Source organism: Hippocampus bargibanti, linkage group LG14, assembly GCF_051943395.1.
Source record: "Hippocampus bargibanti isolate YZ-2025 linkage group LG14, ASM5194339v1, whole genome shotgun sequence".
Classification (NCBI taxonomy): Eukaryota; Metazoa; Chordata; class Actinopteri; order Syngnathiformes; family Syngnathidae; genus Hippocampus; species Hippocampus bargibanti.
In genome coordinates this window covers 16379880-16393962 of record NC_142747.1, presented here as the reverse complement: position 1 = coordinate 16393962, position 14083 = coordinate 16379880, and the positions used below count along the sequence as shown (strand labels likewise).

The 14083-nt window shown below is 41.8% G+C and overlaps 1 protein-coding gene across 1 annotated transcript; it reads left to right on the top strand.

Moving 5' to 3' along the window:
• The first annotated feature begins 5554 nt into the window (after nucleotides 1–5554).
• LOC148888583 (alpha-(1,3)-fucosyltransferase 4-like) lies at nucleotides 5555–9136 on the top strand. Its single transcript, XM_089014579.1, has one exon. The coding sequence runs from the start codon at nucleotides 6177–6179 to the stop codon at nucleotides 7266–7268; it is 1092 nt and encodes a 363-aa protein (XP_088870705.1). The 5' UTR covers nucleotides 5555–6176; the 3' UTR covers nucleotides 7269–9136.
• Nucleotides 9137–14083: the final 4947 nt, after the last annotated feature.

Genomic DNA, 14083 nt, shown 5'->3' with positions numbered 1-14083 from the left:
TCTTGTCTTTTTGAAATTAGTCATTTTCAATTTTAACATTTTGGTATATAATAGTACTCGATAGAAAACATTGCTTAAAAACAACAGATTGACATCGTATACTATCCTGTCATATAGGAGATGCCAGCGTGTCGTCATTTGTTATGATCACGTGATCCTCGCGTCGGCCATTTTGAATGCTTTTCGGCCGTTTGACTGACGACGGTTTTGTCGGAACGGAACCCGGTCGTAACTCCGATGTTACCTGTATATCATATCAGCGTCCCCAATACTGCATGAGTAGTTCTGGCCGCACCCTCTTCCTAGCCATGCCTCCGAGGTGCTTCTAAAGGGGCCTCGTGTGGCCGAGACGGATGCGTGGCCCTTGGGGGCCCGCGCAACACTGATCACGCCAGACAAGGCGACACGGCTGCATAAGATCATCAACGCCCGCCAGCGTAGTGAATCGCCTCTGCGCCACTTTCACACAACCCCTGACCTTCGGTGCGACCTATAGGGTCATGATTAAGGTCGTGGGTCAGCGAGCGTCTCTGTAACCCCCCCCTTTGCCTTTCTCTTTCTGCAGCCCTGCCGTTACTCTCCGGTTTTCATCGCTGTCGCTCAGACTCCCACACCAGGCGCGACCAATTGAGACATCCTGTCCCCCGAGAACGCGAAAAGAGAAAATCAATAGGGAAGATGAGTGATGACCTGGGGGTCCCGTCGTAAAAGACTAACTCTCTGTGCTCTCTGTGGACTACTTGAGTCCTGCAAGTCGCTTTTACACCACGAGAAAAAGCTATCACCTTATTGTATTTTTATTTTTTTTGTAGCTCACTCTCCAAGCTAGAAACGGTCTTATCATTACCGTACTTTCAGGTGTACAAGGCACACGGAGTATAAGGCGCACACCCAATATACAGTGATATCTTGGCTTACGAACTTAATTGGTTCCCAGACAGAGTGTGTAGGGCGAAAAGTGTGTATCCCAAAAATTAATTTCCCATAGGAAACCATTAAAATGAGAATAATCCGGTGCTAGGTCCTCATAAAACATAATTTTGTACCTTCTAATTATCTAAGACTTAAAACGACACAAAATATACCTTATTTTACATATAATAAATGTGCTATGGTATTATAATGAAAGAAATGAACTGTACACTATAATAAAGACGTTTTATTTACCTTACGATGGTCGTTGATGGCTTGAGAGGCCGTTTTTTTCAGCATTAAACACTTGATGAGGAACATAGCCTTCTTCTTTCACCATCTCGAGGAATGATCCCTTGTAGGTGCTTTCTCTGTGATAATTTTACCTTGTTCCTCATCAATTTTGTTTAGTTTAGCTGGGTTGATAGCGTTTTGCATCAAGTGTACAGATGGCTAGTGCGGGTTGTTTGTGGAGCCTGATTGATGGGAATTTTAACCTTGCAGTCTACACTCTGCCTTTGAATTATCAAAGTTGAAACAAGTCCAAATGTTACTGTTTTCTATCCATTTTGTCACTCTCTGTCGTCTGCCTGTCTCTTTCATGTTTAAACCTCCCCCCCTCACTGCTGCGTTCTTGACCAATCACATGGCAATAACCGAAGACTGGGGGCGGGGAATAGAGGACAAAAAAAGTGTCGGTTGCCATTTTCTTTTTGGGAGAATGGCTTCACTCTCTCTCTGTCCGTAATCCCCCCCTCATTGCTGCGTTCTTGACCAATCACGTGGCTTTAACCAACGACTGGGGGGGGAATAGAGGACCAAAACAAGCTATCTGCCATTTTCTTGTTAGGAGAACGGGCTCATTTGCAAACGACACATCACTCATTGTGGCAGCTCCGTGTGTATCCCAAAAAATCGTTTGTATGCCAAGGTAAAATTTTCATAAATTTAATAGTCGTAAACCGAAAAGTTCATAAGCCAAGGGGTTCGTAAACCGAGGTATCACAGAACATTCAGATTGTATCTTGCATACGTCTCCATGCTCTGACGCACTTTATGATGCTAAGTGAGAAGTGACACGCACACTGAAATTGTGTCATCCCATAAAATACCACAAGATGGCACACCCTTTTCTATTACACAAAGCTTAAACCTGACAAACTGAAACTCCTCCAATCAGTTCAACATCGATGCTTGACACCAAGATGCCATCATAGGACGCAAAGGCACATTTTGATGACGAGCCTTTCACTGAGAAATGAAGGATACCAAAAAATCTCCTCATTTTCATCCATGTCTTATTCTTTGTGGCTATCTTCTTTGACAATCACGACGTGTTTTTGTGGTTCAGTTTAAAAATGGGGAAAACACACAGAAAACCACATGAACTAATTCACTGCCATTGACGAATTGTAATTGAAAATATGACGTAGAGCGCCATTCCCGAATTAGTTCGGGTTTGTTTTTTTAATGCTTGGGTGCCGAAAAAGCGATGGCCATGGCCTCTGGCAATGTTTTTTTCTTTATTTTCCACAAGGGGGCAGCATTTCCCTTTTTTTTCCATGTTAGCGCTTTGTTCCAGCTTCAGCTATTGTTGAAGCGCATTGCATTTTGGGACAGTCACCCTCATTTTAAGCTCATATAACTCCAGACCCATAAAACTTAAGAATTAACTCGTGATACTGCTGCAACTGGACTTACTGCCCTGTTTCCTTCATCAATCGCAGATTCTGAAATTGTGAAAGGAGACCGCACAACGCCGTCCGCACGTCACTCCCAGACCACGCTAGCCTTGGCTGCTTCTGCGGCGAGACATACACGTGTTAATAATACCGGGGAAGCAGACTGTTGTTGTTTCTCGCCAGCCACAGATAAACATCAGATGAAGAATCGTCTGAAAATAGAATGGTTCTGCTGAAAGGGAGAAGGGGATGGGGGAGGGTAAGGAAGGGAGGGAGGGAATAAATAATGCAAAAAGAATACAAAACCTTTTCCGGGTTTAGCTGATCTGACACAGAGACGTGCAGTTGCTCTGATTTTTTTTTTTTGAACCTCACACCGAGTAAAAGTGAATGAATGTCACAGGGAGGAGGACCCAGTGGAGACTTCATCTCCTCCCACCGCTCCGTGTTTTATGCTTCCATCCAGGATTCATGACAAACTTAAAGGGGAGGGAATAGGATTGGGGATAGTCAGGGGGAGGTGGAGTAGCGGGGCTGTCCAAAAAAAACACACACAGCGTGCTTTTTTTCCTGCCAGATTTGGGGGCTTCCAAAACGCAGATGTTTTGGCATTTTCACACCAGCAGTACAACAACCTCACATGTGGAACTACTTTTTTTTTCTTTCTAGTCTTTTAAAGGACAACCGACGTCTCCGGACAAGTTGTGTCCAGAATTTGTAAAATGGCTTCAAATGACTTCTACTGAGCGTATTTTAAAAAGATTCCACTGCATATCACATCAATGTATTTTTCTGGACTTATTTGGTCTGAAAACCTTGTGTTGCACCCAAAAGCCACCAGAAGAGGGTGGCCAAACTCCATATAAGGAATTTATCAGCATGTGGAAACGGAGGTGGCCACAGGAGGTCGCCATTTTGTGCCTCTTTTCTGGTGATCGTTTCTCCCCAATTTTGCCTCAAAATGGCATGGAATAAATTGTTTAATCGACTGCAAACATGTATGCTTTCCTCTTCAGAACTATTTGAATCATATTCATAACTGGATGAGTAACAAGAAAGCATATTCTCCGAATCTGAAGCCATTGTTTTGACTCTCAAGCAATGCAAGACGTCTTGGCGTGACGTCACAAACTGGGGGCGGGACTTTCTGAAAATGCCCAATTCGCAGCTCAATTTTTTGCAGATTTTGGACACTTTAAGTCATTTTTATTGGTGTTTTGCATTTGAATAAAAATATCATACTGCGTGTTTTGGGTATTTTAGATGCTATAAAACGTTTTTCTGATGTCAGTTAAAAAACAAAAAAGTGACGTCGGTTGTCCTTTAATTCAAACCAAGTTTTTTTTTAATGTTTGGATTTGGGGTTTTTTTCAGAATTGAATAAAACATCATACATTTTAAAGTGTGGCGGCTAGACGTGGCTAATTCAAAGATGAGAATATTTATTTATTGGCAAAATTAATAATGCATGATTCAACCCCCCCAATATAATCCCACAGTGTCACTTGACTTGAAAACCAGGTTGGTTGGTGGTTGCTCATCGAGGCTCAATCGGAGAAATCTGTCCATAGCACAACTTTGTGTATGGAGACACCCAGTGGTAGTCAAACTGTACTAGTAGAGAACAAGCCATTCACGATAAGCTTATTTTTTATATATTTCAGTGTTTTTAAAACAAATAAGCAAAAAAAAAAAATTAAATATTAAATATATAAAATTAGATTAACCATATATATGTTTAAAAAGCTTAGAAATACTTCATCATAACAATGTATGATGTTTTAAAATGGTATGAAAATATCATGCTATATGTTGATAAAACATTCAATGTTTAGCAAGATATATTGTAAAATATGCAAATTTTATATGCGGCACATGGAGTACAAATACATAATCCTATAACTGCATCTGTTGATTCTAAATATGCAAGGATTGCTGTGAATCTGAACTGTAATATTTATTATGAGGGTAATGATAATATAATAACTCAATTGGGTGGATGTTTATTTTTGCGCTCAATTTCGGTGAGTCTTAACTCATTCATTGCCATTCACGAATTTATTCAGGAATTGAAATTATGACATGGAGAACCATTCCCGATTTTTTTTCTGGTTTTGTTTTTTTCTTGTTTGGGTGCAGATAAGGCGCTGGCCATTGCCTCTGATTTTTTTTCCTTTCCACAAGGGGGCAGCATTTCCCTTTTTTCCACATTAGCGCTTTGTTACAGCTTCAGCTGTTGTTAAAGCACTATACAAACCAATATATATGTATTGCATTGTATTTTGGACAGCTGCCCTCATTTCAAGCTCATATAACTCCAGACCCATATAATTTAGGAATTAACTTTTTTTCTGATGAAAGAAGAGAGTCGAAGTTTTCTCACTCTGCATTGAATGTTTATATAGTCCTAAAAGGCAATATTCTTTAGGTCCTGGAATTCGAATGACAGTGACAAAAACCCTGGCACTGGAGTGGACACATCTGGCTAGCTAGCTATGTAGCTGGTAATTTATTAGCTGTATGGCTATCTAGCTAGTTAGCTAACTGTCTAGGTGGCTATCTGTTAGCTATCTGTTAGCTGGCTAGCTAGCTTTCTATCCATTTGAGTTACTTCCGGGTTGAGTGAACGCTGGCGCATGTAGCTGCCGCTGCTCACCCGCAGAAAAAAACCATCCTGTGACTGTAAAGTGACCCTGAGAGTTTTGAAAGGGGCTTATAAATGAAACATTATTATTATTATTATTGTTATTATTATTATTATTATTATTATTATTATTATTATTATTATTATTGGATTTGCCTTTAGTAGTCTCTTATTTGTATTATTATTCACATTATCTGGCAGTGAATGAGTTAACATCAACATTCGGGCTGCCCAATACAGTATTGGAAGAAAATGTGATATTGTGATATGTGAACTGACTATTTGAATTTCTTACAAGTGTGATATTTAACATGAAACTAAAGAAGTGACTTATTAAAATAGAGGTTCAATGTGTTCTCATCTAATGAATTGTAACAACATTATTACTTTACATAAGTACTTTTATGTTAGCACATACTCGTGTTCTGCGAGCACAAGAAGACATATGTCCCTTTGTGGCTACAGAACAAGCAACTCGCTCAATCAAAATCCAAAATAGTGTCACATGTTTAGTTTGTGTATGCCACTGTAAAAATTGGGTGAAAAAATAATGCCTTGAGACGCTTTTGTGGATTAAAAAATTGGGGCACAGTGTGGGTGGCGTCCTTCCTGTACACTATTTATTATAACCTGCCATGTAACTATTCGAACCTTATCTTTGCTTCAACTCAAAGGTACACTCTGGGTGTACTTGAGAATCATATCATAAAAAAGTAACGTATTTCCTGAGCTGTGGCGTCGATGTTTACTCAGTTTCGAAGTGCCCTCTGAAGCTTTGTAGGCGTCACAAAAGGCTCATTGACAGGCACCAGGAACCCGCCAGCAAATGTTTGCGTCTCCATTGGACCACTGCGAGCAGGATTAAAGTTTTTAAAAGGCTTAAGGCTGCCATGACGACGACGACAAGGTGACCTGGGAATCGGGGGTGAAGGGCACCTATGGGAGTTTGGACAAGACGTACCCGCGCATGCTCCAAGAGGCGCCCCGATTCGTATAAATGTGATTGGCACTTTCTTACCGCGGGCCTAGTGGCCGCCGCTTTCCTCGTCCTCCTGGGATTTTCTTTACAGCAATTACCCGAGCCGCTCGCTCAAGAGCCGGCCGCGACAGCTCCCGAAGTGACGCTCTTGATTTGGACTCATCCATTCGGGCGGAAGCGGCCACTTCCGGATTGTTTGGCGCTCTACGGCGTCGACGGCTGCGTGCTGACAGACGACCGGCTCGCGTACGCGCGCGCCGACGGCGTGCTCGTGCACCACCGGGATGTCGTTTCGGGTAGCTCCGAAATGCCGCCGGAAGTGGGCCGGCCGTCGGGGCAGAAGTGGATATGGCTTAATTATGAGTCACCCGCTCACACGCCAGCTTTATGGCGCCTGGAGGATCGCTTTAACCTCACCATGTCCTACCGGGCCGACTCTGACATCTTCCTCCCTTACGGCTACCTGGTTCGCAAGCATGGCGGCGGGCACCCGCTATCAGAACCTTCTAGAACTTCTCGTCCTGGATTGATAGCGTGGGTGGTGAGCAACTGGGTGGATTCGCAGGCCCGAGTGGCCTTCTATTACCAACTCAGCCAGTACATCCAGGTGGACGTGTTTGGCCGAGCTGGACAGAGCATCCCGGAAGGCCTCGGAAGCGTGGTGCGTCTGGTAAAGCACTACCATTTCTATTTAGCCCTGGAGAACTCGCAACACACCGATTACATCACAGAGAAGCTTTGGAACGCTGTGCTGGCCGGAGCCGTGCCCGTGGTCCTTGGTCCTGCCCGGAAGAATTACGAGCGCTTCCTACCGCCCGAGGCCTTCATCCATGTGGAGGACTTCTCCTCTGTCAAAGCTTTGGCTTTGTACCTGCTGGCGCTCAGGCGAGACCCGAAACGGTTGCTGAGGCACCTGCGCTGGAGAACCGGCTATGGACTGCGCCAGCCCGCCTTCTGGGGAGAACACTACTGCACCGCCTGCAGGGCACTGCAGAAGACCATAGGACGCACCCATGTGGTCCGTGACTTAACTCGATGGTTTGAGTCCTGAGGACTGCTAGCATACAGTAAACAAAACACCTACAACTTAGAGGGGACTGGGATAGAGCCCTGGGGCTAATTTTGAAAAAGTACTAGTAATATATGTCTGTGTAGGCTCTCAGGAGTGGAGTGGTCCGGTCCATCGATGAAAAGGTTTCTTCAACCGTCATCAGTACTTCTTTGAAGGTGTCGGACATTTCGCTCCTCATCCGAAAAGCTTCGTCAGCGAACTAAAGTTGTGCTGGTAACGCTGGCCTTATATATATATATCCCTAATGGACAGAGGTGGTGGTGCCTGACTTCTGTTCTGATAGGTCCCTGCTCTAAGGTTGGGGGAGCAGTAGACTACTTCCTGAAGTTAATCAGAACAAAAGAAGTAATCAGAACAAAAGAAGTAATCAGATTAGCTTCAGGGAGTAGTCCACTGCTCCCCCGACCTTAGAGCAGGGACCTATCGGAGCAGAGATCTGGCACTGCCACCTTTGTCCACTAGGGTTATATATAGGGCTAGTTACCGGCACAATCTTAGTCTGCTGACGAAGCTCTTTGGATGAGGAGCAAAATGTCCAGTAATTTACACAGTTCTAATTATAAACTATAATTTTAGCACTAACTGAATTCACAACATAATTTCAAACTCATCTTGCAACTTTTACCCTTACCAAAACAAAAAAATGCCTTTGATTTTGAAATAATACAGGAGATTATTTGTCATTCCTGTTGACTTGATCTGCACTCCTAATGTACTGTATACCCACCCCCATTTGCAGTTGAGTAAATAAACCCCCCAGGCCATAATTTGAGGAAATGTGGCGATAACATTACACATAATGTTTCAAGAACAATTTCCTGTCATGGAGGTTATTAACACAGATGTCTTAAAGGACAACCGACACCATTTTTTGGTTTCCGAACTGACATAAAAAAAAACGTTATACAGCATCTAAAACACCCAAAACACGCAGGCTGATATTTTTAGTCAAATGCAAAACACCAATAAAAATGACTTAAAGTGTCCCAAAACTACTTCAAAATGACCCCAGAGTTTGTGACGTCACGGCAGGACGTCTTTGTCTTGTTCTAGAATCAAAACAATGGCTTCAGATTCGGAGAAGAGGCTTTCTTCTTACTCATCCATTTATGAATCTGATTGAAATACAGTAAAGTCTCGTTATATCGATATTCTCGGGAGTCGGGAAAAAAATATCGATATAACCGGACTATCGATATATCCGATCCTGCGGCATGTAAATTTTCTCCTTGTGTTCATAGAAAAAGTATCGTAATAAGCAGTACTATCGATATAACGAGACTTTACTGTAGTTCTGAAGAGGAAAGCATAAATGTTTGCAATCGATTAAAGAAGTCCTTCCGTATAAATTCGAGCCGTCAGGACTCCAATGCGGCGTCCTAGAAAATGCACAAGATGGCGCCCAAGCCCCGTTGGAAATGGGCTGATTTGTCTGCTGGGAATTTGTGTCAACTAGTATCAAATAGTAGTCTGGGTGCAACACAACGATTCACCATTGCGTTATTTATGTGTTTTCCTTCTAATTTCACCATCAACACAGATCAACACAATGTTTTCAAACCAAACAAAGTACCCAAAATGCATTGTGTGTCACAATCTCGGTCAGGGGCGTTCCTTTAGTGACGTCACGTACGGACTTGTCACCAACTCGAAAACAAGACTTCCTGAATATTCAGTGCGAGTCTTAAAAGGCAAAATATAGCTATATGCGGTGGAATCTTTGTAAAATACGCTCAGTAGAAGTCATTTGAAGTGATTTTACAAATTATGGACACAACTTGTCCGGATGCGTCGGTTGTCCTTTAATAAGCCTCATCAGCGACAATAAACATACAAGCGCAGTTATGTATTATTGTCATCCTGTATACCGCCGTCGCGTCTCCCTCGCTATCCTTTCATCTGTGCTTTTTTAGCCCATATGTCTCCCAACCCCCCTACCAATCAAACCCCCCCCACCCGCTTCCCGTTCTCTTTCTTCTTGTTTTTCCTGTCTACTGAACAGAGACATGTTGATATGAGGGCCCTGCTTGCCCGGCCACAAGGGAGCAAGTCTCTGGTGCCTTTTGATCAGCTGCAAGATCAGACATGTCACCCCACCCCTCCTGCCCCCCGCCCCTATGTACACTCCAGTGACTGATCATGCAGTATAATGGGCAGCCGCGGACGACCCCGAAAAATCCACGCCCACACCCGTTCCTGATACAAAGCCAATCGAAGCTGTTGGTTGTTTACCTCTGCTTGCAGACTGCGTTGGCTTGTTTACTGGACATGAGGGACGGTGAGCGCATGTGACGATGCACCCCCACCTCCCCCCCACCCCCTTTCTTGCCCTTTTTTGTTGCCTTTGACAGTAAGATGGATGATCCTAATCATACAGGAGGCATCAGCGAGACAGAGTGGAAGGTGCATAGGCCGGCAAGACACAGTCATGGGAAACCAGCCGTCAGATTGCATTCTTTTATTTGTCGCCTTTTTTGCACACGGACTTTTGGCACACGTAGACGAGAATGTGAAAACTCCAATTGCGGTGGTCATGTTTGGATCATGATTTCGCATTGAAATGAATGGGAATGCCATTAACTCATTCACTGCCATTCACAAATTTATTCGGGAATTGAAAATATGACGGGTTTTTTTTGGGTGCTGATAAAGCGCTGGCCATGGCCTATGGCAATGTTTTTTCCCCTTCCACAACAGAGCAGCATTTCCATTTTTTCCATGTTAGCGCTCTGTTCCAGCTTCAGCTGTTGTTAAAGCGCTGTGTAAACCAATATGTATGTATTGCATTGTATGTTAGACAGCCGCACTCATTTCAAGCTCATATAACTCCAGACCCATATAATTTCTGAAATAACTATTTTTTTTGATGAAAGAAGAGAGTATAAGTTTTCTTACGCTGAATTTAATGTTTATGTATTCCTAAAACTTAATATTCTGGAATTCGAGTGACTGTGACAAAAACCCTGGCACTTGAGTGGACACATTTTTGCACATGTCTGGCAGTGAATGAGTTAATTAATTGCAGCTTCTTCCCTAAAGCCAACAACAACAAAAAATATAATGCGTTTTAATCAGTAAAATCTCATTCTATATTTCTTTATCAAACAATAACACCATAAAATTGTGTAAAAACTATGGTTGTGCATTATGATTAAATAATCGCAACATTCTGCTGTGTGTGACTTGGCCATCAGGAGGCAGTACAGGACTGTCAGACTGTCATGGAGTCACAAATGAAGAAGAAGACTTTTAAAGCTACTGTAAGTGATCGGGGTAATATTTAGAGTAGAATTGCTAAATTGGCTTGACAATTGAATCAGCTAATATCAACTCTAAAAAATCAGTCACTTTTTTAAAACAAATAGTTCGATAGCCTTGTATGTGTTTTAATCAATGTTGAAACAATGTAAAAAAAACACAATTGGCTCAAAAAATAGCAAAAAAAAAACCCCTTAAAAATCAACAAATAGGTCATGACAAAATATTGTAAAACAGTCAAATGGTTTGCAAGTACCGTATTTTCTAATGTATAAGACACATTGGAATATAAGGAGCACCCCCAATAAATGGTGTATTTTCAAATGCATATATGGTGCACCGGCATATAAGGTGCAGGGTCATCTTTTGAAGAAAATTAAGGCTTTTGGGTGCGCCTTATACACCTGAAAATACGGTAATTAATATATTTGTCGTTGTAAATTGTAATGGACCCCCAAAATTTCTAATTTAAATACAGTAAAGTCTCGTTATATCGATATCGGATATATCGATAGTCCCGGTTATATCGATACTATTTCTATGCACGCACGGAGAAAATTACATGCAAACAGGGTCGGATATATCGATAGTCCCGGTTATATCGATATTTTTTCGGACTCCCTTGAATATCGATATAACGAGACTTTACTGTATATGTATTTAGAATTTTTAAAAACAAGTCATTCTATGCATAGGATAAAAAAGTGGGTTGAATTCACTGCCCATATTGTTTCATCCTAAATGTTTGCTTACAAGTTAAAAAAAATGCAATTGACTTGTAAATTGAGTCACTCATATCTCAAGTCAGCACTGTGTTATTTCACCCGTAAAGCGTACTTGTTTACGTGGGACTGCTCCATAAGCACAGCGCAATTCAGTATGTCTGTCAATGAGATGCTTTCATCTACCGGTCCCACTTTAAAGTCCCCAGTCGGCGGATGTTTTTAGGAGAACCATCTGTTGCCGTACAAATGAGATTAGAGGGTCTCTAGCCCGTGGGGGTGATCGGAACAGCGCAATTAGTCAAAAAAAAAAGGGGGGCGGGGTGAAAGTACGCATTGATTTAAATCTACTAAAAATACTTTACAATCGAGTATTCATCTCAGCACACCACCACCTCTGAATCTCATATTGATGAATTCAATCTTTCACCTTGTTGCTTGGCAACGACTCACCGCCAAAGTTGTCAGCTGCTGACAAGCTAATATACAATCGTGCAGGATAAAGGGAATTCAAATTAAAATGGACTGTAGTTTGACGACAGAGCAGATGAGAATGTTGCTTTTGTAGTGTTGCCGCAAACAATCTGGAGACAAGCCACGGTCCCCTCTCTAATGAGTTCGGCCCATCAATGTTAATTAAAGCTGTTTTTTAACGATGTTACAATGAGCTACAATGCACTTGCTCCTTGTGTTTTTATCTTCAGGTATCTATTGTTGCAAGGCGTTATTTTCATTCATTGGTGAGGCTTTTGTCACATGATCGTGTTTCGCCAATCGAATGGAGCCAAGCAGTCACATGTTAACCCGACCCATTTATGAGAAACATGACAGAAATGTATATTTACCTTCGAGATCGGTTCAAGAAACTCCATGAATGGACGACGACCCAAAAAAAGTAGATGTCACGCATCATCAGCATCTGCCCCGACGAAAAGCAGTCCTCAATGGGTGCAGAGTAGATTTTTTGAGGGGGAAAAAAATAACAATCAGCAATTTTACGTGTTTACAAATATGTTCGTTTGGGGTCATTTTTACTGAGGTAGAATTTAGCCTTGATTTGGGGTTTTTAGATTAAAAAAATAGACTGTTTAAAAGTTATATTGATGAAAAGGTTTCTTCGGCAGTCATCTGTACTTCTTTGAAGGTGTTGGACGTTCCACTTCTTATCCAAGAAGCTTCGTCAGCGAACTAAAGTTTTACTGGTAGTTTCGGCCCTCCATATATCCCTACTGTCCAGACGTGGCGGTGCCGGAAGGGGAGTAATGGTTTGAAAGGGGAGTAAAAGAAGACATTTTCATAAAACAGCTAAATCCTTCACTAAACCGATATGGTGGTGTCGGACTGCTGAGGTAATAATAGGGCAATCAGGCCAGTCGTCAGTCAGGACAATAAAAGCAATCAGTGGAGCCACAGGGAGTAGTCCTCTGCTCCCCACAACCTTGGAACTGGGACCTATCATTGCAGTGTCCGGCACCACCACGTCTGGAGAGTAGGGATATATATAGGGCCGAAACTAGCAGGAAGACTTTAGTTTGCTGACGAAGCTTCTTGGATAAGAAGCGAAACGTCCGACACCTTCAAAGAAGTATAGATGACGGCTGAAGAAACCTTTTCATCGATGGACCACTACTGTACGACTGAGAGCTTATACAGACGTATTTAAAGTCATATTGTTGAACTGTATTTGAATTTGCACGTTTTTTTCATGTACATTATCTACTTGGAAAAAAAATATAACTTACCGGTTAGTCAACACTCGAGTAGTTCTACCTACTTTTTACAAATAATTATTTGAGCTATCTTTGTAAATACAATCTCTTTTTACAATACAGTTTGCTAATGCTTCTTCTTCTTTGAATAATCCACTAGTGTGGGTGCGCTGTGGTGCCACACTGCCTCTCAGAGGTCAAAGTTGGGACTACGAAAGAAATTGTTAAACGTGCTATGAGTCACCTCGCCACATCCCGATTTTTTTCGCTCATCATGTGGTCTCTCATATTTCAAACGTGGGTTAAGGTATTTTAAGTTTTGTGTATGCCGTTTGGGTAAGCTATAGAGCAATCTTTTTTCGGGGTTTTGTCTGTTTCAACTGTCTGATGATATTAGTGAACATTCTTCATCCATTTCCATATACAGTGAGACCTCAACTTAGAAACACCTTATCTTACAAACTTTTCGTCTTACAAACGTCAAATTTCTGAAAATTAAACCTTATAATAAGCACTATTTTCATAATACACACCCACCACGGCTGGCGGAGTGATTTTCGGCGGAAGCACACGACCGAACAGCACCAGAGGTTAAGTTACCAACAGTCCTTATGGAAGGTGACTCTCCTTCCATAAGCCATCAACGACCATCAAAAAGGTAAATAAAACTTTATTTAACAACACAGTTTATTTCTTTAATTACAGTCCTCATGTAATGCGCCTCACTTTCCAAACAGCAATTCGCTTTGACCTTCGACCTCCAACGCCATTCCATCAAGCCATCAATGACCATCACAAATGTAAATAAAGTGACTTTATGATACAACGCAGTGTATTTCTTTCATTACAATACAATGGCACATTTATTATACATAGAATAAGGTATGTTGTGTGTAGTTTTAAGCCTTATTTAGTTGAAAAGTATATTTTATGGAAACCCGGGAACGGATTATTCCCATTTCAATGGTTTCCTATGGGATTTTTTTTTTGAGATACACACTTTTCGCCTTACACACTCTGTCTGGGAACCAATTAAGTTCGTAAGTTGAGGTCTCACTGTATAAACAGACAGTAACAACTACTCAGGTGAATGAATTAGAAAAAT